The sequence below is a fragment of the Natator depressus genome, chromosome 8 (genome assembly GCF_965152275.1).
Source record: "Natator depressus isolate rNatDep1 chromosome 8, rNatDep2.hap1, whole genome shotgun sequence".
In the NCBI taxonomy this organism is placed as follows: Eukaryota; Metazoa; Chordata; order Testudines; family Cheloniidae; genus Natator; species Natator depressus.
This window is the reverse complement of record NC_134241.1, coordinates 62,250,935-62,271,881: the sequence shown is the minus strand read 5'-3', so window position 1 is coordinate 62,271,881 and position 20,947 is coordinate 62,250,935. Positions and strand designations below refer to the sequence as shown.

General features: G+C 38.9%; 1 protein-coding gene across 1 annotated transcript in view; it reads left to right on the top strand.

Annotated features, from left to right (window-relative positions):
- Positions 1-20,947, top strand: part of KCNT2 (potassium sodium-activated channel subfamily T member 2) — a 277,251-nt gene that overhangs the window by 219,854 nt on the left and 36,450 nt on the right. Inside the window, exon 24 of the mRNA XM_074961164.1 lies at positions 9,278-9,389. Within this exon, the coding sequence (XP_074817265.1) occupies positions 9,278-9,389 (112 nt within the window). The remainder of the gene's footprint in view (positions 1-9,277; positions 9,390-20,947) is intronic.

The following is a 20,947-nucleotide window of genomic DNA, read 5'->3' as shown; positions in this document are numbered from 1 at the left end:
GAGTGGGACAGAGTCTCCTAGACAAGCGGATATGATAGAAAGCATTACACATGGTTGTTGCTATGTGATTAAAGGGCCTGATTGTGATTTAACAATCTTTCTGGAGTCAGGGGCAGACAAAGGAGGGAATTATGACTGTGTTACATCTCTCCCTTTGTGTCCCCCTCTTGGTCCAGAGGAAAAGGGGTCTGCAACTAGTCTAACCCATTAACAGACTATTCTGCTTCCACATCACCTCAGCTCTGCCTGTCCCTGCCCACTCCTCACCCACTGGCATGGGATGAGGAATAGTGGCTCCCTGGAGACTGTTCTCATCCTTACGATGTGATCCACAATTTGGATAGCCTATGCGTGGGTTTAAGGAGGTGCCTTATGCTCTTTTACTCCCTGCACAGGCATTTAGAGCAAGACAAAATTTTACCTGAACATTAATCAGATTAATAGCTGCACAGTACTTTTCCTATAATTCCACTAGAGGGCAGACTTAATTTGTACAGCCTTACAGTCCAAAGAATAGTTTTGAAATTGACTCACTATGAACAGTCACTTTGCATAACCTGACGATGGTCTAAATCCAGCTCTTCCACGGACCCAATAACTTGCTTTCACATTCAGTTATGTATATTCAGTCATTATATCAGGTGTTAATCCTCCCTTTACAGTTGACTCTACATATTATATTGCTAATATTCACATTTAAATACCTGCCTAATATAAGAAGCTAATACAAGTAAATCCTCTAGCAGCAAATCCTTTGATAGTTATGCATTGCATGGTTCAGAATTAATGCAGAAATAAGGAGCCAGGGTTTAAAGAGGATTTTTTTTAAAGGAAATTAAAAAATGGATCTCTTCAGCTGCCTCGATTTGTACAACTTTCCCTCACTTACCGTGATAGTGGGATTGCATCAACAAATTGGCTTTAATATATTTCCACACAATCTAACACACAAGTGTAGAGGTTAATTCTTAGGCTGGTGAGTGTGATTTATTTAGCATATGCTAGCATTTAGTTAGCAGTCAATTCCACCATTACGTAATGCAGGCAGACACTGCATGTGTCGGTCTGTGAATCAGAGAACCAGGGAGCTACAGTCAGTGTATGCTCAGCATCCTGAATAAAACATCCCCTGTGTGTTTTCGGTATCCAAGCACTGTCCCTTCTCAACCACAGAAGAAAGTACAATGTAGACAACTTATCATTGCCCAGCAAATTTTAGATTTTTCTCAAAAATGACCACCCCATTTTTCTCTAAATGATCATCACCCTCAACATTCAGATATTCACATGACAAAACTTGAAGCTGGTAGATGCCATAAAATGTAGACAATCTTTAAAACAACATGCTGAAAAAAAATCCTTAAATAAATATGCACGATTGCATTTAAATATTTTATTGTAAAAATGTGTTAAACTCACACACAATTTCACAAATAACTTGGTTTCCATCTATTTGTGTATTCCCACCCCCATTTTAAAATGAGCATTTGTAACGGTCATATTTAAAAAGCTGAAAGAGATTAGTGATTCCAGTGATGTTTCCCATTTCAAGAATACAGAATACATTGCAAACTAAAAATGGAAGAAAATGTTAAAGGTTGACCACTTATACCCATAAGCCTACTTCATTTCTGTAGGAAACTCTTCACTCTTGTAGGGTACACCAGCATTTTAGCCAAAGTTTGGCAGTGCTTACTCAGGCAAAGGTCCCATTGGACTCAGTTGAACTTTGGTTTAGAGAATGTTCAGGAAAATCTAAGAGCAGTGATGTGAATGTAGTTCATGTTTGATGCTGAACACCCTTCAAACCCGATAGTTGACCCAGTTAGACAAAGGCAAACATGGCCCTGTGTTACATAAACTAAACCCTTTGTTAGGGAAACCTGCAAGTGCAGCAGTGGTAAGTGTCCAAGAGAACATTACCAATGGCCACGTAATAGGAAAGAGACAAGACAATAGCAGACTAAATCAATTGATATTGGACCCAGATATATATTTCTGAGATCAAAGGGTAGCAGTTCAAATATTTCAGAAGTAGTGGAAGTTTATCTATTCACAGCACCACTGATCAAGCCCTGAATTACCATTATTTGAATGAAGGAGAAGAGAACGCAGTTGTGATGAGCATTTTCTCCTTGATCTGAAATGGGAAGATCACCTATGTCTTCCTACTGATACTCGTGGAACCCAAGTTCTGGCTGAGAACAGAAGAGATAAGGGTTCCATGATCCTAACAAACACCCTGGCTGAAACAAATAAAAAAATTTTTAGCTATGACACTGGGTGATCACATCACCTTGAGAGTCTGGACTCATCTGGCAACATAGAACTAGAGCACCTCTTTATATCCTAACTCAAGATCTAGTTCTTCTTATCAACATGGCTCTTGAGGTTGGAAATTGAGAAATGTTTCTGAGTATGTATGAAGTTCTTACCTACTGGGAACAAACAACAAGACATACAGTTGCAAGTTGAAAAGTTTTTGTGGCCTGTTGTGAAAAGTCACACATGGATCCTATTGTGTGTCCCACATAAAAACTGTTTGATCATTATCCTTTCCATGTCAGATCCTGAATTCAGACAATTCCCCTTACCCAGTCCATTTAGCACCCTTTCATAAACATGTTGAAGACCGACCAGTTTCTCTGGAGCCCTATCAGCAGGTTCCCAAAGGGACAGATGCATTTTAACCCCTCCACAGTGTCCTGCATTGTGGGATATTTAATATAGTCCTAACTGAGCTGATTATTCTGTTCTTTTGTATTGAACCCATTCAGAGCTTGTGAGCTCAGGTTTCTCATTTAGGAGGTAGTTTACTTGATGGTTGTGACTTCAAAGAGACAAAGCTTCCAGCCCCAATGACAAATCTATTTTATACTATTTTTGAAGAGTTTTAGTTGGTGCTCTAGACTTGCACAAATTTCCTTCCAAGACCTGGTGACTGAGTTCCACCCCACACTGCTTATGTTAGCATTATTCTTAATATCTCCAAAGATTGCACTACTGCTAGCCCAGTTCTCGTACAGACAGGCTGCATCCACCAGCATTTTTACCACAAAGTTATCTAACATTTCTTAGAAAAGGTCTGCAACGACGGGATAGTTAAAACTCCAGCAACTGGTGTACACTAGTGCTCCTATCACACCGAGCATCAGCAGAGCTACTACACTGGTACTGCAACAATAAAGGACATTAAGAAACATTTATTTAGACAAAATCTTAGTCATTGATCTTGCTGAATGTTTAGCCTTTGCTTGCTTTCCCATTCTAGTGAATCTCTTCTCCACAAACCTGACGTAACAAGGCCCCTAGAATACATTGTGCTGAAGCATTCAGAAAACGTATCCAGGTTTTTATTTCATTTGACACTAACTCATTAGTTCAGCTGGTTTCAAGAGAACCATGTCTAAAATGGGTGCCTGATTGCATCTATTGCTGTTACAGCCTGGCAACACACAAACTTGAAATTCATGTCAAGGCCCATTCTGAGAGTGGCAGATCTGCTACAGCAGGTCGCTTCCAATCTGTGCTGTACAGGAGACATGTACAGCAAAGACATGGCTGCTTTACAGATTTGACAAACACACACTATTCCTTAGATTCAGCCTCCAGAGAGGAGCCCACCTATAAATGTCACAGACTTATTTCTAAGCTACGGAGGCTTAGACAATCCAACCCTCAATATATGATTTGTTATGCACTAGACAACCTCCTTGCAAGGCTGAACGTTTGGTGACTTTTAAATACTTTCCTCTGTAACTGGATATCGTATTGGAGTATTTTCACCTCCTCATTGCAAAGAACTGACCATTGGAGCAACAGGGACAGCTTAAGTACTTCAGCAAGGGTAGCATGAGACAGACCTAACACAGTCAACTACCTTACAGCTTTAGAGCTATAGGAACACATTAAAGCTCATCAGAGGACCTAAGAAATAATCCATTCAGAGTTAAATGTTCAGATAACCATAAAGTTATCCTGTATTTATAAACAATCCATAGACTGTATAGCTCAATTCATACAAGAAAGCAGAATTTTAATCAATCCACGTCCCTTATGTCATGTGACAACGGTTAAAAAAACCCACAGGAGTTGCTTTCTACCAAAACGGAACAAGAAAGTTAGCATAAGGAAAACAGTACTATTCCTTAACTTATTCATTTCCTGATTCACCGCAGAGCTAACTCCCGCTCAAAAGACTGCTTGACTTCCTGAAGTTAAAGAGTACACATATCCCAACACCGCATTCTCTGAATTCAAGAAAGGGAACCCCAATGCATTTGTTATTTTCATCATAAATACTTACAGTATGCTGTATATCCTGTAACATCACAGGTCTGTTTACAGTGAACAACTTCTCAGTTATCAACTCCTTTCCAACAAGAAAGCAAAACTACTTAACTTATAGGAGTATAAATTTCAAATATTTTATTTTGTTCAGAAGTGAAATAAAATGGTAAAATAATAAAGAATTCAGGGGGAAAATATATGCTTATGTCACTAGAAGAGTTTTTTGCCACCTTGTCTATTAAGTGGCCAGGTTCAGTTTTGCATTCATTAGAATATATTAATCTTAATCTTGTTTTTGTTAATTACAACAGCTGTTTGTGCTCACCAGGCAATTTTTAACCAAAAGGCCTTCATGACTGAGTCACCTTGGGAAAAACAACATTTAATACTAATGAATCACTGGCATTAAGGGGTAGGGGAAGTGAAACAGCCTTTGCCATTTGAAATTGGCTGAATTTGAAGGCAATTAAGGAAGACAGATATGCACACTTCAGATGACTATAATGGTAGTGCATTGTATTGGTGATTTGTTTTAAAAAGAACATTTGAGGAGATTTACTTCAGGTGTATTTATCCAAGTAATTTTTCCCTAGATGGCAGAATGCTTTATTTTTTGAAGTCTGAGTTTGTTTTGGAACACATGAATATTTTGGAAAGATCAGAGGAAAAATGAGAAATCAGGGTTTAAACAACTGCAGGGTTAAACTGCAGAGTTTAAACAACTGAAGTGCTGGATTGGTCATTGCCCAGCAATAAAAATAATTAGTTGATAACAAGGGAGTTTAGGGCCCTGACAACATATCCCTTTGCAAATTTCCAGCCCACCTGAGAATTTTCTTTTTTTGGGTAGTCATGTTTGCGTCCCCACTCATTTCAAGCCTTGTAAATACAAACATGGAACACAGAAACATATGACTTTAAACAAGAACAGTGGATGACATGGAAATAAAAGCTATTTTCAAATGTGACTCATGATTTTTGAGTACCTCCATTTGGGACACCTAAAAAAGGCCTGAGCACCTGACCTAAGGGAAGGAAGAGTGGGGAAATCAGGCCTTCAAGATTTCAACTTGGGCATCCAAAAAAAATGGAGGTACTCAAAATCATGAGTCACTTCCAAAAATCTTGGTCTTATGCAATGTATACTGTCTACAGTGTCCCCCATATTGGTCTAGTTTATGAAGTTTTTTAAAATGATATCACATGCCCAACTGAACAGAACAAGAGTGAACAGACCCTTCACCTTGGCATTCAGTAGGAATGTTGCTCATTTCTTAGCTAATCCCTCTTCAGATTGAACATTTTGCCTTCACAACTGGCAGTCTTAGATGCAAATAGGTTACATCTGATGTTTGGGGCCATGTTTTTTTAATTAATTTATTTATTTGTTTAAGTTTTCTTGGGCTGATAATGGAGAAAAGTACCTAATGCAGTATTTAGATTTGAACACACTTTACATGTATTTCCTGAACCATGTCTTTTCTTTGCAAGGTTAATTTTCGTGTCAGTTTCCTATTGTGCACTACTTGCATAATATCTGCCTAACAAATAGCTCACCATTCCACAAGAACAGGACATTTAGAAACAGAAGTTGCCTCCATTGAGAAAGAGGGACTAAATGATACAAAGAAAGGAATATTAATTGCTCTTTAAATGCATCCTGAAATAAAAAAATAATGCTGTATTCAAGAACCACCCTCAAGGTTTGCCTCACAGGCTTAAGCATTGCCTAAATCTATAGGCCAGCCCAGGATGATGACAGTTTTCACCACTGTAGACTTTGTGCCAACTTCAACAATGAAATTTCCTCTCTAAAAACTATCCTAATTACATGAAGAGACCAATTTTCATTGAAGTTTTTGTTCCTATACTCTGTGTTCCTTGTAAAATATCACTGGCTACTGATGGAATAAAGCATCATTCCTCACCTATTTTATGGGACCCTCAACAACTAGAGTGCAATCGAGCATCTGGTGGCTTTGAGAGGTAGATCAATCTCTCAGACACTGATATTTCTTTCCATATAATACGACAATCCAGAGAGTATGCCTGCTTGTCCTAGAATGTGCACTGTAGCATGCAGTCAGACATCATAGGAGCAGTTTTATGGCATCAAAAGGCTAGAATTAAGGATACTAGCATCAATAGACTCTTTGAACATTATTCTTGCTTGATGTTATGAAACCAGTCAGTTGCTAAGTACCAGTTGAATGATTTTCAAAGTAGCTGAGTATCCACAGCTCCTTTTGACTTCAGTGCGAGTTTTGGGTGTTCAGCAATGCTATACAAATCAGGCCAGAAGCCTGTAAGAAGCTGCTTATTTGTTGGTTGGGTTTGGGAAAGCCCAAACCAGTACAGTTCGTATCTGGATCCCAGTTTACCTGAACTCCCCAGGGATGATGATAGTGGGTTTGAAAGTTGTTAGTGTTACAATTAATTCCCTATTAATTAGGGAAAAAAGGAAACCACCACCAATTCATCTGGCAAAAGTATAGTCTAATCTAAATTCTATTTAAAATAATTTGGAAGCTCTACTAAATAAGGATGATGTATACTGCAAACAGGATTTTTAAAAATTCTACTTTTCAAAAAGAGCCTAGGAGTGCTAGCCTATGTCTAACTCATTTAATATCCTTTGTTAAATCCCTTCCTGGATGCCTTAGTGCAAGTCCAGGCACAGCTCCAGGTACATGCTTGAATATATTCTGAATTTTCAGCTACATATGTATTGAAACCTCACTGGAATTGGACACCTAACCACATCTACAAATACACAATGGAGAGGAAAGACAGTTTTGTGGTCAAGGTAATGGACAAACATGAGAACTGCATTCTATTCTCAGCATTACCACAGGCTCCCTGTGTTACCTAACTTGGAGAAGTCACTTTTGTTCCCATTTTCCAGTTCATCACCTGAAAATGGAGAATAATAATATTCCCTTCTTCCCACTCTTGGGAGGTCTTGTATTTACACTGTCATCTCGTTGGGGCCTGGGCTGTCTCTTTCTATGTGATTATGCAGCACCTGGCACAGTACAGCCCTCTTCTCAGTTGGGGCCTCAAGGTGCTAATCTATTACAAACAATAAGAAGGCAGTCCTATAACCCGTGTCCCCTAGAAGTTCAGTTCTCCCAGGTTAATGCAGTTTACAATCAGTTTCTATCTATATGTTAAACACTTCTACATTAGGTACCTAAAAATGGGCCAAAAAGTCTTGAATGAGACAGAATGGAACACTTCAATTTTCTCATGTCAGCCATATTTTCTACTTAGTAGAAACCAGATCGTGTTAGTATTTTGGAGACCATTGAAAACTGCACTTTGAAATTGTGGGAAACTGTGCCCCTTGCCCTCCTCACCTCTGGCACTTGGCTTTAGAGTGCATCCATACATTTCTCAGGTAGACAGCTGTTACTGACAATACATATGTAGCAAGGTGCTTAGAAGCACCTATGTGATACATCCAACACAGGGTTAAGCTATCAGTTTTGTTTTGTTTTTAAGCGTGTGTTCAGGCTAGTGATAATGTGATATACTTCACCAGTGAGCAGGACACACAAGTGAAGGACAAACACAGGAATGATGTTAAGCAGCCCACTGCAATTTAATATTAAGGTTCACATTGGAGAAGAGCACTATCTGCCCATCTCCCCATACCAGGCATTTAGGTGGACCAAGTGTGGGGTTTACAGGACACATCATATAGCCCACAACTTAAGGTAGGCTTTCCACCGCTTTCCCCTAGCATTCAGCTTGCTCTGCTAAATCTTCTTTCCCCTTCTCAGCATGGTGAGAAGGTACCAAAGTGACAGAAGGTGAGAAGGTACCAAAGAGGGACCCCAGTCTGAAGGGACTTTAGGTTTGTAAGCCTGAGATCCACCAGCCAAATCCCATATGTCTCTTATTTTCTGGTCATTGGCCCATTGGTTATTTTATATGCACTGGACACTGGCTGCAGGTTGTGACAAACTAACTTCATGCAATTCCTAAGTTCTGTGCCTATTTAGCCTGTGTCTCCTGTCGCCTGATTCTATGAGGAAGGCAAAAAACTCAGTAGACCAGTGTCAGTTTGGCCCCAAGAGGAAGAAAATCCATCCTGACCCCTTAAACAGTTAAGCAGGTAAACCCACAGCAACCTAAACACACTTTCTTTACTACATAACTATGGGGAGGGATGATTCAACAAATAATGGGACAAGAGGCTTGAGAAATACTAGGCCAGGGTTAAAATAAATATTTGTGGTCTCCGTGGCTGGCCAATGGGCAGCAGAGCATGCGAAGGAGGGGCCTATCCCTCTATACTCTTTTTCCTTTATTCTAAAGTTGCCTGGCACCTTGCGGCTCCAATCCAGCATCTCATCCATTAACTTAATGGATAGCAATTTACATGCCTTTTAGATATGTATATATCTCTCTCAAGTCCAACTCTATGGGAGCATTTGATTTACTCAGCAATTTTAGTCACTGCTTTCTGAGCAAGTGTTAATTTCAGCTTTACATTAATAAGTACATTGACAGCTTGTATGGTCTGCAGACATTTATACAACAAGTAAACAGAGAAATCATGGGTGAATAATTGAGTATAACCCTATTTTTAATATACTGGTAGTTAACATACTAGGACAACTTCCAATGAAGGTGTTGTCATCTTTAAATGTTTCCTGGGTTTCCTTTCTTTCCATATAGACTTGCGTCATATTGGAGATTAAGGTGTCAGCTGAAATGCTCTAGCAATTGCAGTAAATGTTTATTTTGTTAATATTTGCAAGCTCCACTTTTGAAAATACATTTGCTTCCCCTGAGTCTATGGAGAATCTTTTGTACAGCATTCCTTGCTATTAGTTACGAGTATTCTTGTGTCAAAAGCCAGAATTATCTCGCACTTGATTATAAATGTGGAGGTACAGATAACGTACAGCGTAATGCAAAACTTAACAGTGAATTACAATCATTGGAGGTGTAACTGTAACATTTCCTTAAAATATAGGTTGTTTTCAAGTCTAAGCATAATCACAGAACTAACTCACCCAGCCAATATGAGATTCATGCAGTTCAGAGCCAAAGACTGCTACTCTCTTGCGCTATCAAAACTGGAAAAGGTAAGGATACCTGCTTTTTATAACGGGGTTAAAGATTACATCAACTTGTCTTATCCCTTACTGGTTTTATGGTAGACTAGTCAGAACAGATTGAAACAGCCTGGGAGCTGTAGGGATAGGCATACCAGAAAGCTTTTTTTCTGAAGTCTACCTGAACTTTAATCTTCAATTTGGTTTCTATCTAGATTCATCAACTTTACAAAACCTAATTTTAGAAGTATTGATTTATAGGCTGACACTGTTCGAGGAAACATTAGCTGTACCTGTTTAAAAAATACCATCCAATATTCTAAGAGATTATTAGGCAATTAACGTGCAAAACATTTAAAGTGACTTGAAACACTTAAAATATATGCACTTGCTTTAATATGCATACATGTACTAGTATAATGATAATAAAATATATTGTGCTTCAAGTCAATTTAGCAAGACTATAATTCCATATTCTGATAACCCAGGGGTTCTCAAACTTGATTGTACCGCAACCCCCTTCTGACAACAAAAATTACTACATGACCCCAGGAGGTGGGGAGCCTAAGCCCGCCCAAGCCCCACCACCCCAGGTGAGGAGGCCAAAGCCAAATTCTAAGATCTTCAGCCCCAGGCAGGGGGTCTATAACCTGAAGCCCTCTGGCTTTGACCCGCGGCAGTGGGGCTTGGGCTTAAGCTTCGGCCTCAGCAAGGCTAATGCCAGCCCCAGAGACCCCATTAAAACACAGTCGCAACCCACTTTGGGGTCCTGACCCACAGTTTGAGAACCGCTGTGATAACCCATTGCAAAATCTTGGTATCTGTATTTTGCGTTTGCTTTGTTTTTTGTAAAAGTTGCCCTCCCAGGGGAAAAATGGAGGGGTATTATTTGATATAAAGCTAAAATATTTATCTTCAGTTTTGTTTAGGGCATATATCTGGTGAGCATGGGGAACAGGGAGGTTAGACAGAGAAATTCTGGTTTGCTCAGAACTGCATTTGATCAGTGGCTAAGCCAACTTCTTTTCCAAGTCCTGTAGAAAATATTTTGTCCACAGGAAGTATTCGGTGGAGCTGAGCAAATACACCTCTAACCCGATATAACACAAATTCGGATATAACGTGGTAAAGCAGCGCTCCGGGGGGCGGGGGGGGGGCTGCACTCTCCGGTGGATCAAAGCAAGTTTGATATAACGCGGTTTCACCTATAACGCGGTAAGATTTTTTGGCTCCCGAGTACAGCGTTACGTCGGGGTAGAGGCGTAATTCATACTGACTGATTTATTTGGCTAATTTAGCTTCTTTGTGTTCAGTTATCTGTGATCAGTTTGAGATTCTCAAATTTGCTATTTAAGAAGAGTCACTAAATAATTTCTGGAAATGATTCTTATCTCCAGATTTCTGAAAAAAAAATCTTTTGTATTGTGGTAGCACCTAGGAGTCTCAGTAATGCACCAGGACTATATTGTACCAAGTGCTGTACAGACCCCACCTGAAAGCGCTTAATATTTTATATTCTAATCATGCTGTGATAGTTTTGATTGGACAGGTCACCTGGTATCATTTCTATTCCCTGATCATATAGCATAAATCTAGAATTAAACTTCTGGTTGTAAGAATTTGTAAGAAGAAGATGTTAGATGGAGTGGGATCTGAGTTACCCAGAAAAGAATTCTCTGTAGTATCTGGCTGGTGAATCTTGCCCATATGCTCAGGGTTTAGCTGATCGCCATATTTGGGGTCGGGAAGGAATTTTCCTCCAGGGCAGATTGGAAGAGACCCTGGAGGTTTTTCGCCTTCCTCTGTAGCATGGGGCACGGGTCACTTGCTGGAGGATTCTCTGCTCCTTGAAGTCTTTAAACCACAATTTGAGGACTTGAATAGCTCAGACATAAGTGAGAGGTTTTTCGCAGGAGTGGGTGGGTGAGATTCTGTGGCCTGTGTTGTCCAGGAGGTCGGACTAGATGATCATAATGGTCCCTTCTGAGCTTAGTATCTATGAAACATTCATTTTCTTTAAATATTTGCAATATTCACTTAAATTTTGCTGTTTCCTTCAACACTAACACAATTAACTAATACGACTGAAATAGTTATTATATGCAAGCAATCTGCACAAATCAAAACTTCAGTCACTCACTCAGACACCTCCTTGGGCATGACAGGGAACTGCAAAAACTAAGATTATTAAGCATTGAGATAGTCTGCCACCCTCAGTTATGTCATATTGAGAATGAGACCATAAGCTCTTTTGGTCAGGGATTGTCAAGCTGGATGCTGTAATAACAGAAGTAAAACTAATGCTTGGGTGAGTCCCCTCATGAGTTATTGACCACTGGCCCCTGCATGAGTTATTAACAGAATGATAACCTCAACAGCTCAAAAGTGATACAGTATACGAGAACCTATGCTATACTGATGTGTACATGCCAAGATGAAAATTCCAGAAAGGTATCTTCAAATATATTGAGATCCACGAGGCAGGTATTCACAGTGCTGGGAGGTTCTTGAGTTTCATATTATGGCAACAGTTTAATTGTTAAGACTAGCTCCATTTATTTTTCCACTCTATATTTCCTTTCCTTTGGGTCCCTGTTAGCTATTCATCCTTCTTTTATTAGTGGGCTTTGTTTATTCATTTGCTCCCCATTTTGTTCAATTTCTCTCCTCTCAGTTTGGGTTATTCTGCCTCCTTACAGCATTTCTCTCACCTATAAAGGAGGTTTGCCGCTGTGATTCTCTCAGACTAGCTCTTTCCCAGTGGTTTCTGCAACAGTAAAGCAAGATTGGCTAGAATCATGCACCACTAGTATATCTGTATTGCCATATTAGAGCATGGAGTGTCTGTAGATAGCTGGAAATCCCTCAGGGATGTATTCCCATATAGTTTTGTTCCTTGGTGCCCTAGAACCTATAGAAAACTCTGGGCATACTCCAAGACTCCAACACATAGCTTGATGAAAAGGGATACTTACGAGGAAACTCATTACCACTCTTGGTTTACATTTGAAGTGCTTCTGCAGTAGTTCAGTGGGGATACAAATCTAGCTCAACTGAAGTCAGGATTGAACCTCCAGGTTGCTGAAAAGTATTGAAAAATCCAGGGCTACTCTGCTGAAACATTTGGTTAACTTACATGCACATGCAAACAGTTGTGAATAAAGGCTGGATACTGAACAGCAATTTAATTAACTTCCTGTCCTAACTCTTTCAACATAACACATGAGTAGATAAACTGTCTCATAAAAATAACATTTCTTGCTTTATGGTTGAAGGTGCCTACAGTTGATACTATTTCCCATTCATTTTACTCTTAACAGTCACAATGGAGCATTTCACAGGTGGTGCTGTAGTTCATTAGACTTTTCAGAACTCCCTTTTGCAAAATGGAATGCAATTAAAACTTGAGTGAAAGTGATCTTATGTGGTCAAACACTCAGCTGTTTGCTATTCCTGGGCTACGTTCCCCATATTCAGATAAACTTCAAAGGCTGGGTTGTTGCCTTCAGCTAATGCTTATATACACACATGCAAAATTGACTTCACGGCTTAATGGGCTGCAGAAGCAAGAAATCTGATTCGCAGGAGAACTCCATCTGCTGTTGCAGCTGCAACTTTCATTGTTTTTTTAAAAAAAAACCACAATAACCAAACAATCACAGTTGGCATGGCATCAGACAAGGCAAGAGCCTCTTGGCCAGGAGAAAATAAAACAGATGATGAAATATGTTTAAACCATATGCTGGGAATCAAACACTATCTCATCTGATTGTCTTCAAACAAGAAAAAGCAAAGTGGCCATTTTACAGAATCCTCACTAGGACAAATCTTGAAACAAGGGGTAGGAAAGACTTGATTGATGTTTACACCCTAATTTCCAGTGATTTCCCATTAAACAAATTGTACTTATTTGCTAAAGAATTTTATACTTTATAAAATTACATAGTATAAAAGTATATTATACTTACTGAATAATAGGCAATGCATGTTTTCCTTTAATCAGAGAGCCAATACGATTTTAAAATAATTTATAAGATCATATGTAACCAGCAGATACTCAGCTCTTCTCTTTTACCATAAGAAACAAATTGAAATGGGTTTTGAGGGCTAAAAATCTGTGGGGAGACCTCTGTATATTTCACCTGACTTTTATACAGATAATGTACTTCCCCTCCGCCCCCATCTCATTTGGAATGAGGCATATTTCCTCCATTATTTTTACTACTGTTTTAGTTATAAACATAGATAATTATATCTGAAATAACATGAGCCAGTTAGTCTGCAGTAGTGACATATGGGCTGTTTAAAAAAATCCCAATATGGTTAAAGCTGCATCTGTACTTTGGTGTCAATTCATTAGCTTCAATGGAGCTGAAATTATATTCATCTGCTGAGAATCTGACCCTATATTTTAAGCTCATCTCTGTGGAAGAGTTCATCTTTGAATACTTCTCTCTTCCTCTTCATTGCTTTGTATCTTAGTACAAGTTACAAACTTTGTTGCTGTCCTTTACTGTGATTTTTAACCAATAAATGTTCCCATTTTCTCCTTTCCCACCTTTCCCATGCTAAAGGTTGTTATGTCTCCATTATGAAGGGTTGAAGTCTAAATTTTAATATCAGGAATTCAGTAAAGTGCAAATATATACTCCCCAAAGATTATAAATGAGATAATTCTAATTACTATTTTTCTGGGTTCCGGATCAGTCTCAAATACAACATGAGCAGTTACCAAGGCTGTCAAAACAGAAAGGACACTTTACTGTTCCTCTCAATATGCCAGCCATTCTGTCAATACTATATACTCTTGTATAGCCCCATAGTTGTGTCCCCTTCCAGGTTCTTGCATCTTCCTCAGAAGTATGGGGTACTTGCCACTGTTGGAGTCAGGTTACTGTGCTAGATGGATAAATGGTCTGATCAGATGGAGATATTGACATTGGAGAAGGGGGCATACCTCAAAGTCCAGATCCAGCCCTACATCTCTCTATGCCACTGGGTAAGTCTGCACTGGAGATGGGAGCTACAATTTCCAGCTTGATTAGACATACTCGCACTAGCTCTAAGAGAGCTAGCATTCTAAAAATAGCAATGTAGCCATGGCAGCACAAGTGGCAGGAGGAGCCAGCCACCAGAGTACATACCTAGAATCTTGGATGGGCTACTACTTTGGGCAGCTAGTCCCTCCCACTGCCATGGCTACACCTCTATTTTTAGTGAACTAACTCAGCCAGACCTCATGCAGGACTGGAAATTACACCTTCCCTCTACAGCGTAGACATACCCACTGACACAATGGTCAGCGCAGCTCCTTTAACACCACACTAAACAACACTTAAAGGATAATGTCATGACATGAGAGAGAGAGAGAAAGAAATGGAAGGGATTTGGTCCAAATATAAACACAGGAGGAACACAAAACCGAGACGTAAAATGTCAAAGAATAAACATGGACTTTCTCTGAGGAAAGTATTGCTGAAGGGTAAGGGAAAGCTGATGGGCATGACCCACTGTGAGGGAAGCTTCCTAGCTTTCTAGTTTACAACATAAAATACCTAGAGAAAATATTAAGTATTTTCAGAGTGAGAGAATATAGTGATGAACTGTTTCTCATCTTACAAAAGAGTGTCTAACAAAGATTCAGAATTTCCTAGCCTGGAGCACAGAGCCACTGACAGGAGACATTCATGTGGAGGCGACAACTGAAGGAACATTGAACTTGATCCATTAGGAACTCTGCATTTTAACACGCAATTTACAGATCTATGCGTGTTTGTAGTTATACAAGCCACGCTCATGCCAGGCTCTTTTCTCGTGCCCCTAGATGAACAATTCCATAAATATTTATATTGTCCCCTTTCCCATGAAGTAATTCCAAAAGTCTCATTGGGAAAGCTGCTGAGCACCACGCTTATTATGAAGCAACTGCTGGTGACATTCTGATGTCATTGTGGCTTGTACAGCAGCAGAATTCTCTGGAAATCCCATGAGCCTGAAGATAAAGCATATCCTAGGCAAGATATGCCTGAGTGCGCATTTTATTACTCACAAATCTCTTAAGCAAAAGTAAAGAAAAGCAAGCTGGTAATAAGAGGCAGAGTAGAGATGGAAGATGAAGGATTTAAAATAAAGAGGGGGGGGGAAACGCACTTACAGTCCCCCTCCCACACTTGCAAGCTCCTGTTTTGAAATAAGTTGGTCAGGAATAACAAAGATGCTCTCCTACCTCTTTTCAAAATTGAAGCATCAGCCAAAAAATATTCCCAAAACATGGCATCTCTTCCCTCCAACCCCACCTTGTTGCCACCAAAACAGAATCCTCTACAAATTATACTGAGCAGACAGAAGGGTACAATTTATACCTTCCATTTGTTTTTTTGCTAGGCCATTGAATCCAGAGCCCATACTCTTTGTAATATTTTTGGCATAAATCTAAAAAGTTGTATATAGTTTATATAATTTAATTTCATGAAGAGTAAATACCTATATCAAAGTAGTAAATGAAAAACAATCTTACACTTTAAGCACTCACCTATAAGATTTATTTCATAAAAATGAACATGAAATCTCCTCAACTCTATTCCACTATACTAAAGATGAATATCTAGCAGCATGATCAAATCTATGGGCCTGATCCTCAAAACAATTGCAAGAGTAGCCCTTATTCTTAGGGCTAGTCTCATTTACCTCAATGATACTATTTGTGAACGGAAGGACTGGTAATGTAAATTTTCAGGATTAGGCCCTGTATATTTAATCAGAAACATGCAGCTACTAAAAATTCTTTACTAGTGTTAAAAAGTGAACTATCTGAAAATAAATGATTATCATGAATACATCACAGAAGGAGCCAATAGAGATGTTCCTGAGAGCAAATTTTAGTAATGATTAGGACCACACAGTAAATGCTTCCAATCCTGGCCAAAACCCAAGCCAAATCAAAAGTATTTTTTGTATGTGAGATTGTGTCACTGTCTTTTTTCAGTGTTGGAATTTTCAGCTCACAAGCTCTATTTACTTCTAATTCTCTTTTTATCCTGAGATTCAAGTCACAAATTTACTATATCAAAAAGATTCTTATTAACTACAAAGGCTAGATTCAAGCTTCCCACAAATCTGGAAGTACTCAAGATAATGTGTTTTTGGTTCAAGCCTGTTATTTAATAGTAACTTATTATATGACTTGTAGCCTTTCAGACTAACCTGCTTGCTTGCATATATATATATATATTTTCTTATTGTTTAAGTATTTGGTTTATTGTAATAGGTTTATAGATTTATATTAAAGTAAGTTTGGCTGTAATGCAAGAGACCTACAGGCCAAAAACCTGTATGTTAAGCTAAGGCAAAGTTAGCATATCTATATTAAGACCTTTTACCCAGAAAAGTAAAGTTGACATATATCTTGTTACCTACATAGATGAGTATCCACACATATGTCTAAGACCTTTTATCTAGACCAATAGACAATGGAAGAATGGCATAAGGGGGTTTTCAATTTGTACCCACAGACTTAACAGGTACACCACAAGGAAACTTATGTGCGTATGTACATGTCATCAGTATGCACATACATACTAGCCTATGGAGTAAGCATACCCTAACATTTTGTGGGTGAGGAATGAAATTTGGGCATAGGAGGAAGGATTTCCAGCACTTGTGCCCTTTAAAAGAGGTGACCCACCTCGCCAGAGTACTCCACTTTACTCTTTCTATTTTATTCTATCTGTCTACTATGACTACTACTACAAGTAGGCTATAATTGTTCTTCTTAAACTTTAAGTTTCAAGGGAACTGGCTAAGCTTGGTTTTCCTAAGTTTTAGTCTTAGTTTGTTTATTAGGTTTTGATTTTAAGTTTAAGTTAGTCAAGTAAACCCTAAGTTAGTTCTGATAGCTCTTAGTATTAGTTTCTTCTAAGCACTGCATCTCTCACTCAAAAATTGAGAAACCTGAATTGCAAGGCTGGTCCTGTGTCTCTTACCACCAGGTTATCAAGGAAGGGTGTGAGTATATTAACCAAAGCTTTGTTGCATATAATCCTATATTATCATATGTATCTTTTGAATAGCAGTAATGCAATTGTAACGTTGTAACTCTGAGTATTTTACTATTTACTTACTATTATTGATTTTAATAAAAAGTCTTTAAGCCTATATCTGTCTTAGTGTGAGTTTCTTGTCATACCCCCCGAGGGTCCTTTGTAAATTCTGTGGATTAAATTAAATTAAATTGATAAATTAAATTATTATGAATACACCCTACATCAGGCTACAGACTAGATAGTATAGAATAGAAGAGGAAGAGGAATAGAGATAGAGTAGAAAAAGAATACTCTAGCGAAGTGGGTATACTCCTGGCTGGCTCACCAGTCTGTAGCCTGATTTAGGATGTACTAACAATATTAATTTAATTTATCAATTTAATTCTTATTTAAATTAATTAATACTATTAATAATACTAATTATTATTATTAATAGTATGGGTTTTAGGCTCGCCAATCTGTTTGATCAGAAGATAAAAGTTCTTGTCCAGAATCAGGCATCACAGAATTTACAAAGGACCCTCAGGAGCCAACGCTAAGTGTGCAGAAAAATGGGCTTACTGTTGGAACACCTTCTCATGGCTGAGTATAGGGTAGCAGGTTTATTTTCTCTCTAATGCCCCTGTCGATGGTTCATCTTGTCCTACAGTGAATTCTCTACTTGCAACTGAGTGCTCCTGTGAGGTTATGCTTTAGTTCCACCTCTTTTGGAGTAACAAAGTCCAATGACCTTACAAAAAAGTATTTGATCACAACTCTGGGCCCCCTAATCCTCATATTTTTCTCTCAGAGGCTATCAGCACTCCTTATCAGGGGCTTTATGCCATCTTCCCCAATAGCTGGTAGGGTAATCCAGACTCTCCTGCTATAGTGGATTTTAGTCCAGGGAGCCTATAGCCAGCAGCCAAGGTCTGAACCATCAGACTCATTGCTTCACCTCCCTGGACTTCTTCCTACCATAGCCCATCAGCAGGATTCTCTCATAGTGTCTAAACTTATCCTTTTCTCATGGCCAGGACTCCCCTCTGGAATTCTCCCAACAAATTCCCAAAGTACAGGTACAAATATAAATCCAGTTTTACCCTCCTCAGGTTTGATCTTTCATTCTTTTCTGTTCTGACCATCTCCCAGGGGTCTCTCCCTAGAACACCAAAGCCAGCCCCATTACAAGGGCTCACTGCCAGAAGTTACTCCACCTCAATGACTGTTTTATGTCACTCCTAATCTCCTACCAGACTTTGCTACTTAGAAAAAAATTCCACGGCCAACACTCCCTTTAGGGATCTTCCTTGACCCTGCCAGTCTTCCCCACTTACTTATCACAGAAGGTAACAGACTTTCTCTCTGCAATCCCCTTCTAAGTTGTACTTCCATTCTTTAGAGTCACCTGCTCCTTCCCCAGCTGGGTTTCATCTTTAATTAATCCTGGCATACCCTCCAGGTGCAATCAGGTAACATAATTGGCCTCTCAGACCCATATTTATTCTTTCAGCACCAGGATGAGGCATATACCCCATTAGAGTACTTCTGCTAATTCTACCTTTAAAAGATTTATACCTGGGTACTAATCTCCCTTTAAATGGTTTTCATAGCTGCTGTGTTTCTAATAATTATGCTCTTTAAAAATAGGAATGAACTCTAGGCTATGTAATATATGTTAGTACCAATACTTCCTTTGCTCAAAGGCATTTGCCACCTTCTATGAAAATACATCTTTTAGAGATTTTTTTAATCGTGTTTTAGATTTTAATAGAAAAAATCTTTGTGTGATGGTTAAAACACATATAGAAAGGATATTCTCTATTAGAATAAGTGGGGTTTTAGAGTAACGTCTATAAATCCCTTATGTTTTCATCCATTATGTAGCACTTCCCCATAAGGCTAGACCTACTATTTTAAGGCTTAATGTTCTGGCCAAGTATACATAAGGACTAGGGGAGCAGGAGGGTGCAGAGTTTTATCTGCATGTTCATTTCCCTTTGACCAGCTTCCTTATGGAAGTGCTTGAATGTGCATACTAACTGGGTATAGAGCCTAATAACTCTGTCATTAATGGATAAATCATTGGCCTTGGTCATGTGGGGTGAGCAGAGATGGGAGGTACTGAACCTTATCTGAGAGGAACAAGATTTTTTTGGGGTGGGGGTGGTAGTGAGGTAAATGCACAAGTGAATTGATTAGCTGGGGAGGTCTCTAGGGAGATAGCATGGACACAGCCAATTCTGACAGTGGAATAGGGACCAGTTCAGGGATGCCTTTGCAAGTATGTGTACTGTGGAGAACACTGGACAAGTGGAGTGGAAACCAAGACCAGCAACAGTAGTTGAAAACCGAGGAACCTGACCTACTCTAACGATGACCTATTTTAGGTTGTTTGGGATGGCCACTATAAAAAAAATGAATATTGACAGCTGCAGCTGGGGAGACAGCAAATTTTCCATTATACTCTTTATCTCCCCCTCTCCATCCCCCCAACATGCTCATTCTTTCCCTTTCTGCACCCAAGGAAGTAGAGAAAAAGTAGAGCACCTGTTAACACTGCTTCCCAACGGCATGTCACAACAGGAGATGTGCACATCTCCACAGAGTTTGTGTAGCTTGGCACTTCTTCACACCGGTGGGCAAAGGAAGCATTTTGCCTCAAGTACACACAATTCTCTGCATGTAGACTGGTGACAGAACTCCTGTAGAAGTTATTGTGAGTTTTGCATGTGAAAGAATTGCAAGCTCTGGCAACCAATTATTTAAGTGTCTGGGGCGTTTCATTTGAACCAAGTAATAAATTGAGGTTACATCTCAGTGTAACTGGATAATCAAAAAATGTGCATGAGTTATCACTAGAACAATCAATAAATTATCTGTTTGCCTCAAATCTCGGTGGACAGAAAGAGTTACAGTGACACTGATATTTCATTATTCATACAGCAGATGAACACTTGAACACTAGTCAACTGGCACTCTCTGATATATTAGTACCACAGTAACATCTTTGCATTGCTATAATTTTAGGGAAACAATGGATTATTAGTTGCATTTGGAGGTGGGGATGTTATCTATGTTGTCACTCTTCATTGCTTAATAACCATCTAGGAGCTGGTCAAATTTAAATTTAATAAAGATAGTAAGTTTGGCATAAAACTCTGTATTTTCCTCATTTTAAAAAGAAACAGCAAGTGTTTAATTTTAACAATGTTGAGTCCTTGTGGCACCTTAGAGACTAAAATTTATTTGGGCATAAGCTTTCATGGGCTAGAATCCACTTCATCAGATGCATGGAGTGGTAAATACAGTACCAGATATGCATCTGATGAAGTGGGTTCTAGCCCATGAAAGCTTATGCCCAAATAAATTTGTTAGTCTTAGGTGCCACAAGGACTCCTCATTGTTTTTGCTGATACAGACTAACACAGCTACAACTCTGAAATTTTTAAGAATGTTGTCAGTCTGCTTTAGCTCAAAAGGAGCCTAGTTTTTAAAATAAATTCCACTGATGTCATATCTTAAGTGATTTTACTAGATATGTTAAACTGGAAAGAATTTTCCTAC